The 23394-nt window shown below is 41.5% G+C and overlaps 3 protein-coding genes across 3 annotated transcripts; 2 read left to right on the forward strand and 1 right to left on the reverse strand.

The window, feature by feature from the left end:
- The first annotated feature begins 6530 nt into the window (after window positions 1-6530).
- syf2 (SYF2 pre-mRNA-splicing factor) lies at window positions 6531-14146 on the forward strand. The gene is made up of 7 exons (XM_030117451.1): window positions 6531-6594; window positions 6897-6995; window positions 7273-7398; window positions 7767-7884; window positions 11101-11191; window positions 11767-11865; window positions 13757-14146. The coding sequence occupies exons 1-7, from the start codon at window positions 6535-6537 to the stop codon at window positions 13920-13922; spliced, it is 759 nt and encodes a 252-aa protein (XP_029973311.1). The 5' UTR covers window positions 6531-6534; the 3' UTR covers window positions 13923-14146.
- A 2622-nt stretch (window positions 14147-16768) lies between these two features.
- Window positions 16769-20113, reverse strand: rsrp1 (arginine/serine-rich protein 1). Its single transcript, XM_030117579.1, has 5 exons — window positions 19903-20113; window positions 18724-19297; window positions 18442-18620; window positions 17201-17278; window positions 16769-17115 (listed from the first exon to the last, which is right to left on the reverse strand). Exons 2-5 carry the CDS (start codon window positions 19277-19279, stop codon window positions 16963-16965), a joined length of 966 nt encoding a protein of 321 aa, XP_029973439.1. The 5' UTR covers window positions 19280-19297; window positions 19903-20113; the 3' UTR covers window positions 16769-16962.
- A 787-nt stretch (window positions 20114-20900) lies between these two features.
- On the forward strand, window positions 20901-22576 carry mgst3b (microsomal glutathione S-transferase 3b). Its single transcript, XM_030117587.1, has 4 exons — window positions 20901-21129; window positions 21207-21329; window positions 21563-21635; window positions 22258-22576. The coding sequence occupies exons 1-4, from the start codon at window positions 21004-21006 to the stop codon at window positions 22356-22358; spliced, it is 423 nt and encodes a 140-aa protein (XP_029973447.1). The 5' UTR covers window positions 20901-21003; the 3' UTR covers window positions 22359-22576.
- The last annotated feature ends 818 nt before the right edge of the window (window positions 22577-23394 follow it).

Here is a 23394-nt window from a genome sequence, read left to right on the forward strand (position 1 = left end):
CGAGCTCAGTGAAGGCGCTCATACACTGTCATTTGTGCTGACACAAAGATGCATTCGGTGAGAAAGATTTTCCAAACACTCTGCTCCAAACGGCTCCTGATTCGCTCCATTCACATGTTGCCCCTCGGTTGTATGTCTAATGGTGCCCAAAGCCGTGCTGTCAATGGGATCCATTTGACTGCGGTGTATGGCTCGTCATAATGTGCTGGAGGAATGTCTCGGCTGTAAATTTGCTTGACGACATATGACCTTGTGTGAAATAGCAGACTCTCTCTTACTAAATGTGTGGAAGTGTACAAATATACCCATTGAAACAAATAGTTCCATATTCGAAAATAATAAAAACAAGTGGAAGAAATCACATTTCTTGCAACATACAGTAAGAAAATGGAATAGAGATTTATTATAGTTTTTTCGAAAAGGAAATCTGATCATCACTCTAAATTTTGATAATCTCCACGGTAAAAATTTTCAATCTCTCACAGTCAAAAAGTTAAAGCTATATTTGTTAATGTGCCACTGTGCTGTGACAGACTGGCGTCCTGGAATCCCGTTTGTCCACAGTCAGCTGGGATCTGCTTCAGCCCCACATGACCCAGATGTGGCAGATATGTTGATAATTTCACAAAACATGGCGGTTGTTGGGGGTAATCCGTGGCCCTCGCTGAAATACCCTGGGGTGAGGTCGGAGGTGGGTGGGGGCATTGCTTGGTCTGCTCCGTCACATCAGTCTGGGGACCTTCACTGGTCTCGGGGTCGTCTCCCATGCAAATCTATCCACTTTGAACGCTCACGTGAGGAAATTGCAACTATTTGAATCGCTGGTACTGCAGAAGTGTGAGGTTCATCACTATTTGGAGGCAAACTCTGAGCACCAGTAGAAAACCCTGAAAAGCCTGTACGGGATTTGTTCAACTGCTTCTCAACAAGCTGCAGCGCTTCGGGGAGATTGTCCTTCAATAACAGAGATAAATTTGAGGTTTTGGGCACATCAGCACTTGGTTCATCGAAAGCAAAAGAACCTCTCACAGATCGGAACGCCACGCTTTCTGTAAAGCATACAGGAAGGAGAGCTTTGTTCGGGCCCTTTTGCTCTGCGCTGGGTAGAGAATTGTTTATGCATGGCACAATCAGATCTCCAGGGCTCCAACAGTGTCATGAATCATGTGCTCAGTGCTGCGTCTTTGGTCTCTTTTTACAGGATAATGAACAAAACACATAAAAGTGATCCTTCTCAAAACTTGGTGGAAAAAGTGTGAACAGCCCGGACAAAGCGCCCTTCACCTTTCCTTGGTGGAGTTGTTTCTGCGCATGCATTCTCTTTCGATATCTAGAATATTGGGTTGTGCTGAAAAAAAAAAAATCTGTTTTCTATGAAATGTCAATAAATCATGATGGATAGTAACTACATGGCGCACTTCCCAGAAAGCGGTGGGTTCTTCGTTTTGTGGGAGAACACAAACAAATGAGTCGACGCAAAGCTGCAGAAAGTGTTTGTAGTTCACGCTGGCGACGCCGAAGAACAACCCAAGATCTTATCTTCATGTTTTATGGTACATTGACAAGGCTGCTGTCCAGCCTACTGCACTGGGAGGTAGGGAGGGGGAGGGGGAGGTGGGCTGCGGAGCGGGGCGGCGGGAACATGTGCGAAACACCCGGCGAAACAAAACCTCGCAGGATGAAAAGAGATGAGCTGCGGCTGTCATGAGCACGCTGGCACCAGCGAGAACCTTTGGCTGGGGCGGAAAATGAGGCGCCATCTTGTGATCCATTCATGTGTGCGGCGCCTTGACGCATGCCCCCCCCCCCCCCCCACCGCCGCCCGCTGCCAGAGCAAGGCAGGAGCTCTGCGGTTCCAGTCCGGTGACAGCGGCCTGTAGTCAGGGTGGCGACGCTTCAGGAGCAGCTCCTCGCTCTGGAGGAGCATGTTTGTGTTGGCCCTGAATTAATAACTTTTCATTTAGTGCGGAAATGACAGGAATAGTAATTAAGGAAATGGAATGATTTTATTGGCCATGATGTTTATATTAAGTTCCAGATGTGAAGCAGCTGCCCGCTCAGCGAGAGGCCCTGCCCCCCCATGAGCTATCTGGAAGAACTCTTATTAAGAGCGAGATACCGGTGCCAGTCAAACGTCCGTCTGTGTACAGAAAAACATATAGCATCTCCTTCACAGCGGGTCGCAAGCTGGAATAAAATCATGTCTGTTTTGATTAACTGGAGGCCGTCATGAAGCACCACGAGCTCCGCTCTGTGTGTATAAAATGTTCCCCCAAAGTGCAATTTCTTCTCAGATATAGTGTTACTCTATTTCAGGCCTGATTTGCCTGACTGGAAAAGTTAATATTAAGGAGTGGCTGTTCAGCATAACTGGGTGGCCCGTGTGAGATCCACGTCGCGCTGCGCTGAACTTCAGGATCCTTTAAAACAGCAGTGACAGCGTTGCGCTGCCTGTCAAACACTCCGCTTGCCGAAAATCCTTTTCCTTTTTCCAGACCTCGCTGTGCCCGCAGTGAGGCAGGCTAATGACTGATTCACTCACCGAGTTCAGCCAAAGTTACATAAATTAGTCCGAGCGCACACGTTGTTTTTGGTCTGTTTAAGTTAATCAGTCATTATTCAAGTCTGATGTTTTTAAATTGCACATGCTGCTGTGTGTGCGGTTTCGTTTCAAGCAGGCATAAAGCCTATTCCAGTAAGAAATGGATTTAAGAAACAATTAGAGAGGAGAGGTAGCAACAAAATAACAGAGATAAACAGCAGCAAACAGCTCCTATAAAGATAAGATCATCTTTATTTAGAAATGTATGACAGTTACAGGCTAATGGAATATTTATTCGCAGTCATCTTTCATGATGCTATCAGAAGATTTGAGTTTGATTAACGAGGTATCACGAGTTACCACCAGGAGATATAATTTAAAAAAAAACCCTAACCATTAATCCAAAGAAGAGAGAGAGCTGCTTCGTTGCATACAAAGATGTGTATTTCCTTTAAATGTGTCACTACTTAAACTGAAAAATAGATAAGCTTTCCAAAACTTTAAATCAGTTTTTTTTGTTGAGATATTGTTGCTACAACAAATAAATATTCCACAGGACTCACATGTTTTTACAGTTTTTGGGGGTTTTTTTTGCATGCTGGGTCAGATTAGGTGAAGAGTAATTCCCCTTGAGTGCCATTTCTCTGACTGTCAACCTCAAAACACAAATAAGTGTGTTTTATGACTTACAGAGTAATATCGTGACAAAAATTACACATTTTTCTGTTTGATTTATTTTGGTAAAAAAAAGAAAGATACAAGTGTAGATTGTAGAATGTGGCAAATTTTATTTTCAGAGGGGATTTCTCAGTCTATTGCAGGATTTTGGAGAATAGTTCAATTGTAGCTTGAAGCATTTTGCATTTAAATGATTTACTCTTTCGAAAACTGTTGGAGAAATTGGTAGTTAAAGGAGTCGAGGCTTAACATGCTTCAATTTTCAACAAGGTTGTTATTCTGTTTTTTTTTTTTCTTTCTTTTTTTTTTTAAATATAGTACAACAGTAAGTTTGATTGTCGAAGTCAACCTCAACTGAATCCGAGGTGACGACCACACGCGTGTACATGCAGGAATAACAGCATCATACTGTTCGTCTCCTTCAAGTCCCGGTGCCTTCAGGAGACGAACAGAAGCAGACACAGAATCACGCCTTTGTCTGAGTAGCAGCCACGTACATGGGAAAAAGCTTGGTATAGGATGAGAGTGAGAATGTGGACATGGTCGTGTAATTTACCTCCATGGGAATCTGCACAGTATTTGGGTGCAACGCCAGTGTCACGTTGCAATATTTTTCCTGCTGCATTTCTATGTTGTAAATCACAGAGAGAGAGAGATGTAGCAAGACAAGGGCCCTGCAATGTCTGACATGGTCAGAAAATGATCCCTGGCCATCTTTGGTCCTAAAACTTTGAGAACAACTAGTGAATCGTCTCAATGTATGAAAAAACAACCGTTCATCTTTCTCTGTGAAAAAAGCAAAAAAAAAAAAAAAAAAATCACACAGTGTATTTCCGCCTTAGGTTGCTCCCTTTAGCTCTTGCTACAAAATGATTTGTCGATTTCTTTCCATGACCGATGCTAATAAAGTACAACATGTTGAAAGTTCCAGCGGAGTGAGTGAACGCACCCCGAGGGGAGCCAAGCTAACGTTTGCAAATACCGTGAATGATTTGCGGATGACATCAACAAAGAGACTGAAGAAAGATAACCCGCCCATGAGACCTATTGTAAGCTCTCACGCTTGTTTTGTAGTCGAGTTAAAGTCATCAATTCAGCCATTCATCCGTCTTCTATACCCGCTTTATCAAAGCAGCCCTCACGTGGGCTGGAGCCTGGTAAAAGTCATATACACCGACAGTAAATTGTTTTCTTCGGTTGTTTTTGCGACTGCTCTGCATGCTGCCGTTAGAAATTTGAATTGAACACAGAAGAAAATGTGCTGCTTTCTTGCGCTAACTGCTCTCTTTCTCTCTCTTACTCATTTGAGGGTCATTCATTTTGAAGATGTTTTCGCTTTTGCATGGCAGTAGTGCGGCCCTGCCCCACTACTGTGGCCAACGATGTTTTGTTCTGTTGTGATGGGCTCCCATCTGGTTTCCAGTGAAAATGCATCACTCCATTAACATTGCCTGTGATCTGGAGGATGCTTTAATCTAGGACTATAAACTCCACTTAATTACATCCTCCAAAAGAGCTCTATTAGTATAATGCAATCAAACAGGGAGCACATCCATTTTGGCAAGTCAAACATGCTCAAATGGCTCCTGAAAGCGTTTACTCCGGTCTTCTGATCAGATCATAGAATCATATTTGGAGGTTCAGTGTTCCAGAGCCTTGGACGATACTCCTGTTTTGTGGGTTTAAAAGAATAAAATGCATTTATAAAACATATGAGACTCTGTTTCCCTGCAGCATAAACTACCATAACAATTGAGTTCGGGAGGGTCCAAGCAGACTCTGTGTGGCACGCTGAAGACTTTATGCATGACCTTTTATGCATCTCGCTTCATGGCCTCCAGTCATATTCATAACCACTGTCTCTGTGTGCGATAGCCGTTTCCATTAGTTTAGCAGTACTTTTCAATCACTTTAAACCTCAAAAGGAAGCAAGAGGGCCTGGTTTAAAATCAAGCACAAAGACACGACTGTAAAGTAGGCAGGACGTCTGGCAATTACTTTACCATGATGCTGTGATAAATGACCTAATGCTAACATGCGCATGAGTGATGAAACTCTGCTGCAAATAATTAATAGTTTTTGTGGTGATAAAACAAATTGTGTTTGCGTTCAAGACCAGTAATTTGACTCTGATGACACAAACTTCAGTGGGAGGTCGATTCATCGTTTTAGAATGAGATGAGGAGCACCTAAAAACACAGTAAGTTAAGAAATCAAAACAAAGCCTCCAGCGTTACGAATCAGGAAGCTTTCAGAAATGCACAGATGAATTTACAATTGCTTTTTTTCTTTGTTTCTTACTGGGCAGACTGTGATTATTATTCAGCTTTGCTGAACCTGGGGTCTGACTATTGACTAACTTTCAGTTATATTGCCTGACTGATAAATGTCTTTGTATATGTATCCCTGTGATTGGATTTTTGTGTGTGTGTGTGTGTGTGTGTGTGTGTGTGTGTGTGTGTGTGTGTGTGTGTGTGTGTGTGTGTGTGTGTGTGTGTGTGTGTGTGTGTTGTCTTTGTAGAAAGATTTAACATTGCTAAAATGAAGCAAGAGTGCTTTTTTGTGTGTAAGTAAACCAAATTTGCATATACTCAGAAGTGCACAAAATATCACATGGGTTCGATATTCTTAGCAAGGTTACTAAAAAAAGATTGACATAAAAATATCTTTTCATGCTTGTGTTGGTGCCAGTAAAACTCCTTTTTTAACTGTTTTAATGCTTAAGCAACTAATGTTTTAAGGTTCAGTATGGAATATGGAAATTTGCATCATTTCAGCAGCAAGAGAAGCAAAAGAAAACAATATGAACTCCAAATAAAAGTGTGACTTGCAATAGCACTCTTTCACACACTTAGGGTGATGGAGCTCTCCAGTGCAATCAGGGTGTCTTCTATGGGGTGGGAGGCATAGATAAAGGTAAACAGTTTTGGTGTCATGTATCAATGCTTCATGATTGCTTTAGTCCAACCAAGAGAAGTTCATGTTGAACCTAAATAAATAAATAAATAAATAAATAAATAAACAAATAAATAAATAAAAATCCCAATACACGTGGATGTTTTGGATTTTAAAAAATCGTCTCATTCACACCTCCTGCACCCTATAATAAAGCTCAGTAGAAAACTTCATAAAACTTCATGCATTGCCTGTGGTAACATCCAGCTTGTGACTGTAATCATTTTTAGACCCTTCATTGTAACATTGATGTAGATTAAAACAAATGTATATATGGCATCATGTAACTTATTATTATTATTATTATTATTATTATTATTATTATTATTATTACTACACGGTCTTCGTTCGGTGACGTTATGACGTCGTCACGTCCGGTATTACTCTTCCTCGGAACAACAATGGCGTCTGTGAGCGAGGTATGTGTTTTCAAGTGTTTTAATGACAAATGACTGTTATTTTTAGAATGTTACTTCTTCCAGTCGGTATATATGATCTTTTTTTAAAGTGTCGGTATGTTTTTGGTTCGTATTTTGTATATCTCTGCCCAGCTCATACTTGTTTACATCCTCGTGAGATGCTGCCAAGCTAACCTGTTAGCCTGTGTGCTAACAGACGTTTTTTGCTTGCTGGTGCGTCTTTTCGGGATTCTTTTTCATCACACGCTACTTTGAAGACAAAGCACTGATTCGTAGACGGTCATGATTGTATTCATTTGCAGGAGCCCGCTGCGGTCACTGAGGACGAACCAGCGGAGTCTCTCGCCTCCCAGAAGAGAGAAGCGAGACTACGGAAATTTAGAGAGCTTCATTTCAAACGGGTGAGCAACAGTTTAAGATAGTTCAGGATATAGTTAACATGTGTATTAGAAACCTCAATAGTTTGGCAGCACTTGGTGAGTTTGACTGACAAATCACTGTGATTGAAATAATCCACCCAAGGAATAATTTTAGTTAATGAGGCGTTGCTCTGGTAGCTAGAAACACCAAAGTTTGTGCACACAGAGACAACCTCAGTCAGTAAGTCCTCCCTGGTAGACTGCTTTGAGTGTTTCTAAATGTAAACTTATATTCATCTTATGTTGTTTATCCCTGCAGAATGAAGCTCGTAAGCTGAACCACCAGGAGGTTGTTGAGGAGGACAAGAGGCTGAAACTGCCCACTAACTGGGAGGCTAAGAAAGCCCGACTGGAGTGGGAGCTCGCAGAAAGTGAAAAGAAAAAGGTAGAGTTAATAGTCATATCATCTTGCTTACGGTATATTTTTTGTCATTCCCGTCCCATGTGTATTTGTCATAATGTGACTGAACACCACATCATGGAAATAAGATGGATAAATGTGGAAAAAGGAATTGCCCAAGGGGATTCACCAAGTGCAGACCAAGAGTTTAATTTCAAATGTTAAGCTTTAAATATTTTTAGAATCATATCTTTTACTAAATGTCAGTGTATCCGCAAGGGATTTTCATAGATACTATCTTCATATCAAGGTACATCTGGTTCTTCTGTTGGAGTTGTAGTCACAAGTGACTGAAATTTCTGGTCATTCTGTCCTACTCTGTGCTCACTTTAACTGGACTATGCTGATTGTAGGAATGTGCTGCCCGAGGAGAGGACTATAACAGAGTGAAGCTCCTGGAAATCACGGCTGATGATGCGGAGAGATGGGAGAGAAAGAAGAAGAAGAAGAATCCAGACACGGGATTTGCAGGTTGGTCATTTCCCCAAACAAACCTGAAATGTGTTAGGATCATTCGGGTGTTCCCTACAAAGTGTTTGTTTACGGTAAGTGAGATGTGACAGTGTGCAGAGCCAAACACAAACATTGGAACTGCTGTGGATGTCAGAAAAATGTAAATTAGATGAGAGATTCGGCGTCTCTCAAACAACATTTGACCAGCAACTGAGCATATCTTTCAGTTAACCACTCACCTCACGCCCCATTTATAAGACAGGGCATGGGATACATGCTAAAAGTGTACATATGCCCAAAAGCCAAAAATGGTGTGCTGCTGGGTTTACCTCATATACTGCCCTCGACATGCCCACTTTCTATGATATATGGTCAACGCAAAGTAATTAATTTACCAGCTGATCAATGGACTTTCACACTCAATCATAGCAGAGAAGAGGTGGAAAATCTGACAGAGAGTGAGAGTGAAACTGAAACGCATGTGGGTTAGATGGAGGCAGGAAAAGGATATTCGTTGGTGACAGTGGAGTCAGCAGCCTGTGGTCACCTGATGTGTTGTGTTCTCAGAAGCGGTAGAAGATGAGGATGTGACGGGTGTCCTGCCAGTTTCCTCTGGAGAAAGTATATATTATAGAAATATTATAGGAACAAAATGTGGATTGCTATGATCAGGATTATATTGGTAAAGATGTACATGTGACATTTCTAACTATCTTCAGGTGATGTACTAATGTGGGTTATTCTGCTGATATTTCTGATGAAATAGGTTTAGTTACTCATATGAAAGACTTGAAATGTGTTGTAATATATTGCAAAATATACAAATAATTACCAATTTAAGGATGTTGTTATATATTGGAAAATATAAATATTAATTCTCATATGTGGGAATATATTGCATGATATTTTCGAACATACTGCTATATATTTTTGTTTCATAAGAGTAGTGAGCTGATCGCTGAACATAACACTTTTTTCACAATAAAAAGAAGGAAAATACATTGTCAGATAGCTCCATTAATTCAACTGGGGAGCATGTAATGTACAGAATATCCCAAAAGCATTTATCCAGGTAGAGCAGCATTCCTGCAGCAGGGAAACACTTCGAAACTTCCACGACTCCGGCATGCTGCGTTCTGACACGACGCCTCTCCGCAGCAGTGTGTCCAGAGGCCTCAGAACATGCATGGATTATTTTGGTGTGGTCAATAAATTCTGTGGAGCTGCCATTCGAACAGTTCATTCCACATTGCCAAGCTAATAGAAATTGTAAGATGACTTCAATATTAAGTAACATTTTCTGTAAACTCAACTTGAATAGACATCTGAAACATACACTACTGTAATAAGTCTCAAAATGGTGCTGAACAGGAACTTTTGTGAAAAGAAAACGCAATAAACAGTTTTGGTTCCAGTCAGTCATGTAAATAGAGACACGGAGACCAGAAGCATGTCTCACTTTGTTGTTTGCAGAGGATATGTGATGAAAATGTCTATTTTTACAAAAATGACTACAGTCTCAACATGAAGCCAGTTTTAAGGGGGGGGGGGGGGAAAGTGTTTTAAAAACTGACAGCATGGCTTTGAGGCCATGGTAGCATAGCAGCATTCAACAAAGACATTAGTTTTAAAAAATAACGCTTTCTTTAAATTTTTTTTACAATTTGTTGGTGGTGTGGAGGACTCGATTAGAACTACTTGCGTGCTGGTTTTGGCCCATGGGCCTTATGTTGGATACCCTTGCTCTCGGTTTGAGTGGTTTGTTTTTAGTTATTGAGCCAGGTATTGCTTGTCATTTCTCAGTGTCTGAATCAGCCGTTCCTTTTGATAGATTGTAAACTCTTGAGCAGCCAGCGTGATTCACTGCACCGTCTTGAAACTGACTGGGGCCGCTTGTTTATCCTGTGATAATAAACAGTATTTTATTCAATTAACTAAGCTGTTTTCTGAGTTTCAAGCTAATTTTCATGTCACTCACTACGGTTAGATAATCAATAATAAGGCCAGGTCTTGTTTACTGTTGAGTTAAAAAAAAAAAAAAAAAAAATCAAAGAGAAACATGTTTTTATGACCTTTTGACATTTATCGTGATCTAAAATGATCAGCTGGTGTTTATCTGATTGACTTTGAACTCCTTTAGCTTCAGTCACATAGTGAGAGTGAAAATCTAACCGTTTTTGTTTTCCTCCTGTCACGCCAATGTTTATTCATTTAGTGCAGTAATTCAATACTGTTTGCACTTGAGTAAAGTGGGGCACCATGATAATAAATAGCCTTTTGTTTTTCGTGTAGCATGTGATAAAAAAAAAAAAAGTTTCTCTTTATCGCATCCTGAAAGATTAGCACTGAAAGATATTTATACTTGTCTTCATTTTACATTCACAGCCATACTGTGTCAGGTGTTCATAATTGTGACAAGGCTTCAAACGCTCAAGGCTGAGGCCGGTTTCCACTTCTTAATTCAAGTTCACTTTCAATAAGTTTATTTATCCCTCACGAGTAATTTCTTTGTAGCTTCCAGTTCAATACACAGAATCCTCACAAACAACCTCCAGTCAGTGCAGTTAAGAGAATAAGATGTTAAAATGTCAGGGGACATATTCAAAGCATTAAAATTTTTAATAAATTGACTGTTTAATAGGAAATCATGAGGGAATAAATGGGCAAAAATAAAAAAGGAATAGTTAAGACATAAAAGTGAATTCAAGTTTGTGTCCTGGCTCAGTGCTGCTAAAGGAGCTCAATTTAAAAACTAAAGTTATTGATGATCATTCCTGAACAGGATCAGGAAGGTTCTTTTACTGGACTTTGAAAATACCTTTAAATAGTGATACTCACGACATGCTGGATGCTAATTGTACCAAACTACTCCCAGTTAAATCTGCTGGGAGGGAAAAAAAAAAAAAAAAAACGACTTGCTGTCTCTCCTGAATATGGCTGCCAGCTGTTGCATGAAAATCTCTGCTGAATTTAAACCTCAGGAGAGAAAATTATCACCAGAGGGGCTTCAGGAGGAGGAAGAGGAGAGCGCTGCCTCTTCATCCCTCTTTAACCAGCAGCAGGTTGTGTTGTTGAGCCTCGTGCCTGCTTGCTGTTTGTTCCACTAATTATAACTCCTGTTCTTTTCCCCTCACACACACACACACACACACACACACACACACACACACACACACACACACACACACACACACACACACACACACTCGCACACACACTCACAATGGACTACAGGCTATGCTGAGGCCCAGTTCCGGCAGTACCAGAGACTCACCAAGCAAATCAGACCAGACCTGGAAGGTTATGAGAAACTGAGAGAGGAGAGGTAAGTAGCCAGCATCTTAAGCTTTACTGTAAGTTTATTTTTCAATGCTTAATCCGAATAGATCGACGGCTGAGACCCTAAAAATGTCCTGGAGCGTTGAAAACATTTTGTGCCGAACCCTTCAGTCTGCAATGAAAACTTTGCGTGTGGACTCGTCTACGGTTACACTTAAAGCCGTATCTGTGAAATTTCTAGTCAAGTAAAATGGATTGGAACCGTTAGCTTTGCATTACCGGCCCAGACGTCACTCATCACATGTGCACAAAGCATTTCCTATACATTTCTTTCATGTGCGCCTTGATTTGCCCTCGGGTACAGTAGACGCGCGGCCCATAAATAGCAGGAAGACTTTAAAACTTAAATGCAGCGTTTACATGCCAGGCTTAAAGAAGACTTTGGCGCTCGCACATGCTGGACCATGAAGGATGCACTGTCACGATTTGCCCTGAAACCACATCATCTCTCAGCGGGATGTTCATAATCACAATGATGGAATAGAAAAGCCAGTTAAAGTATGAAAAAATGCTGATTATCTGCGGTTGTGCATCCCTAATGCGTTGGCTCTTGCTCCACAGCGGCGAGGACTTCTACCCCACATCCAACAGTCTGATTCACGGCACCCACGTCCCTACAAAGGAGGGTATTGACCGCATGGTGGAGGACGTTGAGAAACAGTAAGTCCCACTCAGCCCTGCTTAAAGGAGGAGCTGTATCCTCCCCTGACCTTTTAAATAAATTCATGTAAGCCTCAGTCCAACCATTAATGGGGCTCTATCCAGCTCCCAACCAGGTCTTAATAGCTGTGCGCAAATTTGTAAGGAAGTTAAGTTACATTATTTTTTTCAATGCGTTTTGCCCATTATTAGTATGTGAAAGATTTTTTCCAAACAGCTTTTCTTTGCTGTGATCTCTTGTCTGCTGGTTCGGATGACTGAAGTGTGAAGTCAGTCCAGCCGCTACAGTGTGGCACCTCCTCCTCCTCCTCCTCTCACTGCTCACACACTGCTGTGGCGTGGCATCCCGTTTTTCATCCAGCCAAAGCGGCTGTGTTGGTCACTCCGACACGAACAAACTGATCCCACAAGTCTTGTTGGGGTTGAGCTCAGCAGTGCTGGCAGCCCACGAACACCACAGTCTCAATACAGCAGTCCACGAAAAAGAAAAGCTGTTGGACGTGATTTAGCACGTAACCCACATACTCAACTCTGGATTCCAGCTGATTCTTCAACAATACTCATCCTGCTCCATTTGTGACATTGAATGTTTGTAATTTGACACCAGCCTCAATTGTGTAGCTGGCTGTTTAAGGAAGGACAGCTGGTCGCTATGTTTAGAGAAGGAGAAACTACATCAGAATTGTTGTCAGTGCAGAGACCTGTAATCTGCAATCAGAAGGTTGCAGGTTCAATCCCTCCATCTCCTTCAGCAACACGTTAAACCCCAGTTGGGTTTGAGCACTTTGCATGGAAGTCATGTGATCAACAGTGTAAATAAAGCGCAGTGACATGCATTTACCACATGACAGTTTCCTGCTGTTATATTCCTCTGATCATCTTCCGATATAAAATAGACACATTGAGAAATAAGTTCATAAGGAGCTGAGCGCTCTCATTGGTCTAAAACGGGACGATATATGCAGTTAAACATTTTCTTTTTCTCTTTTGTTGATGTTAAACATAAAGGTCCAACACTGTTCCATTAAATATGTCGTGGAAATGACATAAAAAGTAACACATCTCCTCTAAGCGCCAGACTGCAAAGATCAGCTCCTGCGCTGACTGCTGTTCTTCTGCCAGTAACGAACCATAAGAAGCTCTCGGTCGGCCAATGCTGGAAAACCCCGAGGAAATAATGAGGACAATATAAGACACTGGTTTTCATATGTAAAAGGATTTTCAGGAGGATTTCATCCACATACGACCTTCTCCACGTTAAAGCCCGCCCGGTTCTTCACACTGGTGAGGCTCAGCCTCAGTGATTGTGATTACCTTGGACAATCCACCAAACACAAAATGGATTTTTCCCATAGATTGTGGCTTCACTCAGACATTTTTAAACCTCTGGCACAGCAGTGTGGATATGGCTGTTGGACAATTTCAGTGTGCGAACCAGAGCCTTCCTGTCCTCAAGAACTAAACTCCTCGAGTTGTCCAGCTCATTTTCAACTCAAAGAGTCTTAAAGTTTTGTCTTTGCTGCAGAAGTATCTTTCACCTTTGATTAGCCTGTTCTTCCCCTGAGCCGGTCTGTTTTCTGAGGCCTGTGTCAGAGATGCAACTGTGGGGCATTAGGCAAGGACTCAGTTGCCAGGGAATGACGCACAACAATGCTTTGAAGACACACTGAATCAAGACTGGGAGCTCACAAATTGACAGTATTTTCCTTTGAGTTTCTATGAGTGTGTGTGTGTGTGTGCTGGGTTTTCCATTGCCACTCTCTTTGCCAAATTTAGACGCATACCCCCAAATTATTGCCTGCAGCCAATTATTGTTATTGGATATGCCATGGAGAGTGGCCATACTGGTTTATGAAATCCTCCCTAAGCTGCTTTTATTTGCGATTGTCAGGATCGAGAAGCGGGCCAAGTACAGCCGACGCAGGGCGTACAACGACGACGCCGACATCGACTACATTAACGAGAGGAACGCCAAGTTCAACAAGAAGGCGGAGCGTTTCTACGGCAAATACACGGCAGAGATCAAACAGAACTTGGAGAGGGGCACAGCCGTGTAGCGAGTCCCTGCGGTCCGCTGCTTGTGTTGTGTATTTTATTTACAAGCCCAGATAAAGACGTGCATCGTAACCCAGCTTTTCTGATCATTTATTCATCACGCTGAGATATTTTTGTGCTGATGTCAAATCCTGTTACTTGTTAAGATTTGGTGTTTCTATGTACAGCATTTAGAAAATGAAACAACTGTTATTCTTCATTTTGAAATAAACCACTTTCAATTATATAGTTGTCTTCCACACTTGTGGGTTTTTTGCTCGGTTTTTTTTCTGTGTGGTCTCATGACGGGGCCGTCTCGAGCATGAGAATGAAGCGCCACTAACTAGCATCAAGAAGCTCGCGGGCGTGTTTCAGCAGAAGACATGAGCCAGACGAATGTTTGGAGCTTAGGTGCACAAAGAGATAAGTACCAACAATTGACTAATTCAATTTATTGATTTATCATCTGCATCTTGGCGCTGAGCAGCCTGGGGCCGCGACATGAGCAGGGAAACCTTGTGACTGCTGGAGAGGAGACATGCAAACAGGTTCCCATGCACGCCTGGCGTCCCAACCCCTGATGGCTTGACTGCTCCCTCTGCAGGACTCTGGCTCACATTGTATTTGCATGACTAGAATCTTTTGAAACATTCAAAAACTAAATTTATGGGATGTCCTCGGACAGAAGTTTTTATTGAGAGCTTTGATATCCGACCCTGCTTTTGGATCTGTGAGGGGAGTGGATTAAGTCTTCAGGTTTATGATTGGGATATTCTGGGCCTCCTATCTAATGGGCCTGAGGGTGTTGGCTGGCGATGTGCAAGCAACAACACCGCATGAAAATCAGTGTAGTGCCACACAGAGTTTGACACCCTTGACTGTTGCACGGCCAAGTGCCGGTTTAAGAGTTCCCCGCGAAGCAAAGGATGAAGGGATTGATTTTAATCTCCTCAAACATGAAGGAAGACCTGCTTTGTGTGCGAATCGACGCAGCAGATCTGTAACGCACACTCCCTGTCGTGTCATGTATTTGCATGCGAGATCTCCCGTCAGGTAATTAATAAGAATTACGGCTCATTGTGCAGCAGGAGACACAGAGTCTGGCAGGAAGACATTTGAAACTATTGAGTTTAGCTTTTCTTTTTCTTTTATTTCAACACAGTGACATGTAACAGTCTGACAGGAGTGTCACTATTTGAATTGGATTCCAAGGTGCATTCAAGTTTAGAGGAAGTTATTGAAATATCAAGTTCACACTTGACGTCAGAAAATAATTCCTTCTAGCATAAAATCAAATTGAATTTCTAATCATTATTTTAAGCCTTTCTCAAAGGACAGATGGTGTTAACTGCATCACTGATTGCTTTAAGCGTGAGGTGACAGTTGTCATTTTGTTTTAGTTTCCTTTGTAGTTGAATCACAAAAACAAATCAATGATGCAGGAAGAGATTAGAAGAACCCAGTCTTGATAACCGGTGATGTGCAGATGAAGGTTACTACTGACACCGTGCGGCCGTAGAGGGTACTGCTATGCTCATGAGCCAAAAGTACCAGCTTTCACTTCATCTGTTGGATGGGAACACATCAGCCTTTCCTCCATCATTTATCTGTGGCCGCCCTGTCTGCTTCACTTCCTCTGATTATTTCTTGTAGGTACTGACCGCCTCGGAGCAGGAAAATCCCTGCAGAGCTGCAGTTCTGGAAATGTTCTCAGCCATTCGTACTGCCACCTCACTGTTTTAAGCCCTGTCAGACTCACTCACATCTGTTGGCTTGCCCATTTTCCTTTTTCCAGCACATCATCTGAGAACAAAATGTTCACTCGCAGCCAAATATATCCCACCCACTAAACAGGTGTCACAAGGAAGAGATCACTGTTACTGGACTATAAAGGTAAATATCAAGGAGCTACTGACATTAAATTTTAACCAGACGGTAACAATCTACATATGCACAGAAATGAGATTGCAAAGCAATCCTGCTCCTTGTCTATGCAAATTGATGTCAGCTGGTTTGGTTCTGACAAATGGAAATATTAGAAACATCTCATGAAGGGTAAAAGCAATGAGCTTCACAGCTTTATTGTTGTAAAACATACTGGTGGCATTGGTTCCAGAGACATTTCCATTTCCCAATGTTCCAGTGAGCACTTAGGGCCGTAATCAGGAAGTGGAAAGAACATTTTACTCAAAACCCAGCCTCAACCAGGTGGTCTTTCCTGACAGAGTGAAAAGACTCAAGAGCCAAAGAGCACCTGAGGAGAGCCTCACAACAAGGCCAAGACATCTGAAGGATGAATGAGAAAATATAGCAAAATAATCCCAATTTTAGCTTATACAATTATCCCAAAGCACACTACTTAGTTCCAGAGAAGCTGCTAAACTCAAAACACCTGAGACTCAAACTGTAAATATTTAAAGTTACATCTGAGCAACCAGTTTCTCATAAGAGCAAGCTGAAACTGCCAAGGAAGGCATTAATAACCCTCTGTCCTTTGAAAAGCTATTCATGTGTGAATTCCTTTAATTCCACCTACTAAAAATGTCACGTACAACACACCGAATACAATAATATGGAAAATATTTGACATGCTCTGTGGCCCAGGACATATCCTGATTTGGTCACCATGATGGACATTCTGGAGCTAGACAGCTCCCTCATATCAGCATTAAAGCCATCTGCTTCATCTGTTTATTTCTCCATGTCCCACAGCCATAATCTGTGAAAACTATTTGCTAGGTCGTGTATATGCGAGACAGTTCAAGTCCGGTTCATTTGTGCATTTCAGATTTGTAAGTTATCTTGTACACCTGCTTTACTTCATAATTATTCTCTGTGCAGATAGTTATGAAACCAAAGAACAGAAGAATCAGATTTGGATGAAAAATCTTTATTCGGTCTTCACATTGCACAATACAGAAAAAGGGAAAGAAAGGATCCCACCTGAACGATTCCTTCACCTCTTCCCACTAACATCTGGAAAAAAAGTTGACCATGAAAGAACACGTTGCGGTATTTACAACACATTTACAGTATGTACATTGTCCATTTTACTCAGCCACTTCACTGTGACTTGGCGTGTTTGCGAGCCCTGCCGTTTCGGCCTTGTCTGACCGGGATCCAGTGGCCGTAGGGCTTCCTGCTCTCATAGCTGTCCACTCTGGGAGTTACCTTCGCACAAGATGGAGCTGCCGCTGTGGGCTTTGCAACAGAATTCTGAAACGACAACGATTCACAAATGAATTCAACTTTAAACAAAACTCTTGAAACAAATTGTTTGGCTGTAAATGATGATACTTACATTAATGCTGAAAGAGATGATCTTCCTTTTTGGGGACAAGGACGAAGTGGACATGTTATCAGGCTCTTCCTCATCGCTCTATTTGAAAAAGACAAGAACATTGAGGCGCATTAGTCATGAGTGTCAGACTATTGGATGAGTTGGCTTTAACATTTCCTCAAGTTCATATAAATGAATAACAAAAAAAATAATTCTAGTATTATAGACTCTACTGCAAGTATGATAGTCATTATCTTCCAACTGCAGCTTTCATGCATTTCCCCCAAACCCTCTAATTCTTCAAGAAAAGGGCCCAAAACATTAAAACAAAAAAACAAAGTATCAAAAGTAAAGAAAAGATGTCTTCTCTGTCTACAGTGGCAGAATGATGGCGACGCAGGTTTCCCAGCCCCTCAGCACACGCTTCGTTTACCAACTTATCTTTGGCATACGGAGAGGAGTTCTTCATCTGTTTTTAGTTCTCTTGACAGGAATAGTCACTATAACGCAGTCCACACGCCTGCGCTCCATCAGCGAGTGGAAGACTCTGCTAAATAACAACGACCCATTTCAACTGCAAGCATAAATACAGTGGTATTGTCACAATCCTACTTCCTATCAATGTGAAGTTATTAATACAGCATCTGGATGTATGGTGGACAAGTGGGAGAGCTATGTGTGTCATTAGCATCGGTGTGGGCATTGTGTCTTTAATGTGAGATATTCTGCAGCTGTGTTGCTTGGTGCACCTCTAATCCATGAATGAAACATTGTGAACAGTTCAAGAGTACTCTTGTTAACCTTTCACGCAAACACTTATTGTCGTCACCCAAGTCACATGACAGCCCTTTTTTCCCCAGGTGCCGATGAGTGAAGGAGACCACTGTCATGTTATCTATGAAGACAGGAATAAATACAGAGAATGTGTGTTCCCTTCAAGGGTGCAAAGGTTAACACAAGACACAGGAAAATCAACACAACACAGGCCTTCAGAAAATCAGTGCATAATGAGTTTGGTTAAATATTTTCAACATCTAGAACATTAAACAAGACTTTACTGAATTTAAAAGGTCCTACGTGATCAAATAAGAGTGCAGATGTTCTGCACATTTTGACTGAGGAGTTCCATGACTACACGTAAAAATGCTTTCTGCTGTGTTTGAACTCATTTACGTGACGGAAGGATTACTTGTAGTCTCCGTCCTATGTTTCGGAGGGTGCAATGTTCAACGTGAAGCTCATTTTCACAGTTAGACACCCACCTGTGAAGCAATCTTTTCAGGGGTTGGTCTCACCCTCACCACTGGTTCTGGTGACAATCGTGTTGCTTCTGTCAATTCCTCTACGAGGATCGGTTTCACACTCTCAGGAAGCGCCAACTTCTCCACTCCAAGGATCTTCTCGGCATTGTTCTTGGCAGCCATCAGGAGTGCCTTTTTATCTGGGGAGGGGGAGAAGGAAAAAAAAAAAAGTTAATTTCACTGATTCAACAATTTCAATGCTTCTGCTAATCAATACAGATTAAGTAAATTTAGGACACTTACCATGCACACTCAGTCTGACAGATGGTTCAGAAGATCTTGATCTTGAACGGCTCCTGCGGGACACTCTGTATCTATACTGGCTTTCGTGTCTCCTACTCCAGCGGCTGGAAGACCTGGAGCGGGATCTGTTGCGTCTGTATGAGTACCTGTCATAGGAAGGGGAACGGCTATAAGATCTGGAGCGTGCCCTGTAGCGGGGTGGTGAGGGGCGGCGATGACGGCCACGGCCATATCTGCGATGGTTGTCACATCGACAGCGAGAGGATGGTCTGTAGCAGCGAGGGTAAGAGCGTGATCTGGAACGGCGGGAGGATGAGCGGCTTGAGGATGAGGATCTGTTTCGTCGCCTGTCGCGCACACGTCCCCTGTAAACACTGGAGCCTGATGAACGTCGACTGCCTCTGCTGGTGCTCCTGCTACTACTGCTGCTGCTGCTTCTTGACCGGGAGCGGGAGCAGCGCGATGTAGGACTCTTTTGATCGAAGATCACATTGAGGCCATCGCTCTGACGAGCGTGTGCCATGTCTGAATGGAGGCGTGCTTCTTTGGCCATCATTCTTTTTACTGCCACTGGCTGAAAGAAGGGAGAAAAAAAAAGGTTGAGTAAGCAAAATAGTGTCTCAGGAAAATGAAATATTTACAGAAACCTTCTGAAAACGTGGGTGAATGCACTACAGTGACCTTAATTTGTAATTTGTAAAACAGCTGTATTGTAATAGAATACAAGATAAAACTTTCACTCACGTAGTGCAATGTGATTACAATTAAACTGTCCTAATACCTTTACAAAAAAATCTTACTATTGAGATTCGTCACGGGAGTTTACCTTCAGCCAAACAAGAGACATTATGTACCAACCACCAAGTGGTGGTTGCATAACTTGTTTTTTCTTTTTTTTATGCTGCCCCCTATCGAGCAGCGCTGCGTTGCGTAACTGTACCGACCGACTGGAGAGTTCTGGAAATTTCCAGTGTGACGCAAGCTAAACGTGGAGCTAGCGCTAGCTAACGCCCGATATATCACTACACTGAAAAATACAGCGTACAAATTAAACTTATATCTGTAATAAAAGTTGTATATGGCACCATTCCCCACATACAACAATCAAGTAAATGTTAGTATCTGCAAATAATACTGTCTTAACGAAACAAAGGTTATGCTAACTGGGGCGTCACTTACCGTCCGAAGCTTGAATCCTTGTTTCGATACAGTCGAAGAAAACTGAACTAAAGAGTCGAGAAAGCGACTCGAGAATGTATCACTGTCCTTTATTCAACAAATACGAGTATGGAAAACACTCTACTTAGTTGGTTTGTAGCCAAAAGCATTCGATAGGGGGTCTCTGCGGTAATGCTGGTCGTCGTGTCGTCGTCTGCGGAATGAGGTGGAGCTCGAGCGGCGGCTGTTATAAATGGCCGGTGGAAACTTCCAGTCATGTTGCGTTCGCGGCCGCTCGGATGTTTTGAACGAATAACTGTGACTCGAAACTCGCCCTAAAGGAACGATTGTTATTGTTTTTTGTTTTGTTTTTTTGTTTTTTATCAATCTCATCATGCAAGATGGTGTATTCTTACAAATGTCCTCTGCTTGTGAAATTAGTGCAAATAATGTGTGCAAAACAAAACGCAGTATATCACTTTCCTGAAAAAAAAAAGCTTTTGAAATATGAGTCAAAATGTATATAATACACTTCAGCAATGTGCATCCTGCAGCAGATCGATGGGGACTGAGAGTCCAACTTGGACTGACTTCCAAAAAAATGATCAAAAATAACATTACACCAGATATCACGCTTCAAAATTTGGACAAAGTAGAAATTAAAAAAAAAAATCATTTTTATTTCTTCTCCTTTCTTTTTCTACCTGAGTTGATTATTCTCTTTGTAAAGCAGGTGCATATGGTTTCCTTTATTCATTACTGCCAATATTAATATCAGGCTTAATATATTCCTTTGCTACACACCAAGGCTTCAAGAGGCCAAGACCAAGTAATGACCAAGAAGACCTTAGAAAGATTGCTCATGAGTACTACCGTACGATACTGTACTAATTTATATCCTGATCAAAAAGGCGTTGTTCAGAGTAAAACAAACAAACAAACAAACAAAGTAGCAAAAAAGGTGGTATGCCCCTTTAAGAAAAGACACGTGATCTCGCGATATTTCTCGTGGACTTCGCTCTGTTTACTTCGTGATTTCCTGCGTCTCGCTCGACTCTGTCCCACTGTCTTGTGCACAACTGCGTGCTCTGCAAAGCCTCGAGATCAGCGTGAAACCTGAAGATGACCGTGCTCAACTTGCTTCCGTCCGAGTTCGGATATGTCATCTTGACGTACCTGTACAGCTGGATCATGCTGGCCTACTTAGCCATGAAGGTTGGCGGGGCCCGGAAGAAGTTCGACGTTAAGGTGTGCGACCATCAACATTCCTGAAGTGGGTTTGTGTGTTTGGGTTGTTTATGTAATATTGGGTCTTCATTTTGCAGTATCCCACCATGTACAGCGACAAGGAGCAAGTGTTCAACTGCATCCAGAGAGCGCACCAGAACACCCTGGAGGTGTATACTCAGTGGCTGCTCTTCCAGACCATCGCAGGTCTTGTCTACCCGGTAAACAGCACCCCAAATTACTCCCAGTCATTTTTACATGTGTTTTTGAAAATACTGCATTTGTTGCCACACATCTTCAATATGGGAGGAGAAAACACACATCATGATCTTTGCCATGGATTCTCCCGATAAGATCAAAACATGGTGTCACTGTGATCAAGCAGATTTTTATCAGTGTCTTTCATGGATTTTCCCAACCCGTGTATAATCTGTGGGTGTGTTTTCTTTGCCAGTTATCTGCATCAGTGCTGGGAGTTATTTGGGTGACCAGCAGGTTTTCATATGCCTGGGGCTACTACACTGGAGGTGAGATTTGTACATGTGTATGGATCTTGCTGCAGCCTTATCAACAAGTAACCTGCAATACATTGATTTCAAAAATGCATACATTGACTGCTGATGTTCACATATTACAAATACAATGTCATGACTCCTAATACAAGTATGTGATTTTTTTTCTGTTGTTGTTATATTCACTTATGATCATTGACTTTGGTTCTTAATTCACCCATATTCAAATAATCTACTACACCGTCATTGTTAACCCACCATTGTATTTTGAATTGAATTACTGATACCACACTAGTACCCATGCGTGCAATTGAGTAATATAAAAGTGAGCGCACAAAGCTTTATTTGTAAACTTCCTCTATATACTGATAACTCAACTGAAGTGTCAAGGGCACAGTTCAGACACCATGAGATAGTGACTGAGCTTTGGTATCACTCTTCCCCTAGTTTTGTGGTTTATGTAATGATTACCAAACAAAAACTATGAGGTCAAATTATAAATGTAAATTTTAAGTATGCTCCTCAACACAAATTAACTGCCTTGAAATGTGTAATTTAGAAATATATATTTTTATCAATCATAAGTTATACAGTACTTTTTGTTGACTATCTGCATTTTTTGTTTGTTTTATTTCAGATCCGTCAAAGAGAATGAAGGGGGCCTATGGCTACATTGGATATCTCGGAGTCATCGCACTGTCCATTTCTGTTGCTTTGCAGTTGCTTGGAGTTTTTTAAGATGTTTATCATCTTGTGTGTGCCCATGTGACTGGAGAGTTCACATACATAGCATGACTGGCATGGCATTGTTGAATGTAACCCTGAATAATCTATCAATGCTAAATTCTAACAGTACTGTTATGCCTATTTTTATAGACCACTAACTTCATATTCATATATTTTTGTGATTGTGCACTCACTGTAATCCACAATAAAGTAGATGCTGCACCATGCTGAATTCTTTCTTGATCAATTATTTTCAGGGGTTTTAAGCCTTTGCAGACCCCATCATGTGATGAGCACATGATATATCAGGAGCAAATCTCCCATTTCTTCAACCAGAAAGCAAATCACAACTCAGACACTAGAACACATTCAATAAAGTATTTGTCCTTTTTTAATGTTTCCATAAGAAAGTCAAAACAATATATATCTTTGTCGCTGATCTTTGAATAAACCTAACATTAATGGGAGGAATTCACAAAATAGAAAAAGAATGGGGAATTTATCCTGTGTATTTTCTCTATGTTTATGTACTTTTGCAATGAAAATCCATTTTTGGGTTCGATGATTAGTGATCAGATAATACGTTGATATAAGGATCTGAGTGCAATGCAGTGCAAGAACAATGTGGCCTTCACGTACATCACGGAAATCGCTGCAAGACGTCGCTTGTGTCTGAAATTCAGCATTTTGAAAAATACTTTAAAAAAGGTGAAAGGTGACATGAAAAATACTCGAGTAAAGGTGAAAGTCATCAGATTCAGTGGATATGTTAAAATGAAATACCAATCTTATGCACTGAATAAAATTGAGAGAACGTGTTCTCCGCATTTAATATAAACCCTCTAGCTTGAACGTCTCTCAAATAATCTTTCCCCGAGAGGTGTCGATCAAAGGTTTGACAGTTACTTATGAGGTTAGCAACATTTAAAATACTTCACGTGTGCTGTAACTTCAATAAAGTGAAAGAGGGAGAGAGAGAGAGAGAGAGAGAGAGAGAGAGAAATAAAGAAAATGAAAAACATATTAACGCAGAACACGTGAACGCAGC

This window comes from Salarias fasciatus, chromosome 19 (genome assembly GCF_902148845.1).
Source record: "Salarias fasciatus chromosome 19, fSalaFa1.1, whole genome shotgun sequence".
Lineage (NCBI taxonomy): Eukaryota > Metazoa > Chordata > Actinopteri > Blenniiformes > Blenniidae > Salarias > Salarias fasciatus.

Coding starts and splice junctions, on each gene's coding strand:
- mgst3b (XM_030117587.1), top strand. CDS start 21,004: ATGACCGTGCTCAACTTGCTTCCGTCCGAGTTCGGATATGTCATCTTG. Junction 21,130..21,206: donor GGAAGAAGTTCGACGTTAAG/GTGTGCGACCAT, acceptor TTCATTTTGCAG/TATCCCACCATGTACAGCGA. Junction 21,330..21,562: donor TCGCAGGTCTTGTCTACCCG/GTAAACAGCACC, acceptor TTTCTTTGCCAG/TTATCTGCATCAGTGCTGGG.
- syf2 (XM_030117451.1), top strand. CDS start 6,535: ATGACGTCGTCACGTCCGGTATTACTCTTCCTCGGAACAACAATGGCG. Junction 6,595..6,896: donor CAATGGCGTCTGTGAGCGAG/GTATGTGTTTTC, acceptor ATTCATTTGCAG/GAGCCCGCTGCGGTCACTGA. Junction 7,399..7,766: donor CAGAAAGTGAAAAGAAAAAG/GTAGAGTTAATA, acceptor TGCTGATTGTAG/GAATGTGCTGCCCGAGGAGA.
- rsrp1 (XM_030117579.1), bottom strand. CDS start 19,279: ATGATGGCCAAAGAAGCACGCCTCCATTCAGACATGGCACACGCTCGT. Junction 18,621..18,723: donor TGTCAGACTGAGTGTGCATG/GTAAGTGTCCTA, acceptor CCCCCTCCCCAG/ATAAAAAGGCACTCCTGATG. Junction 17,279..18,441: donor CTGAAAAGATTGCTTCACAG/GTGGGTGTCTAA, acceptor TTTTTCAAATAG/AGCGATGAGGAAGAGCCTGA.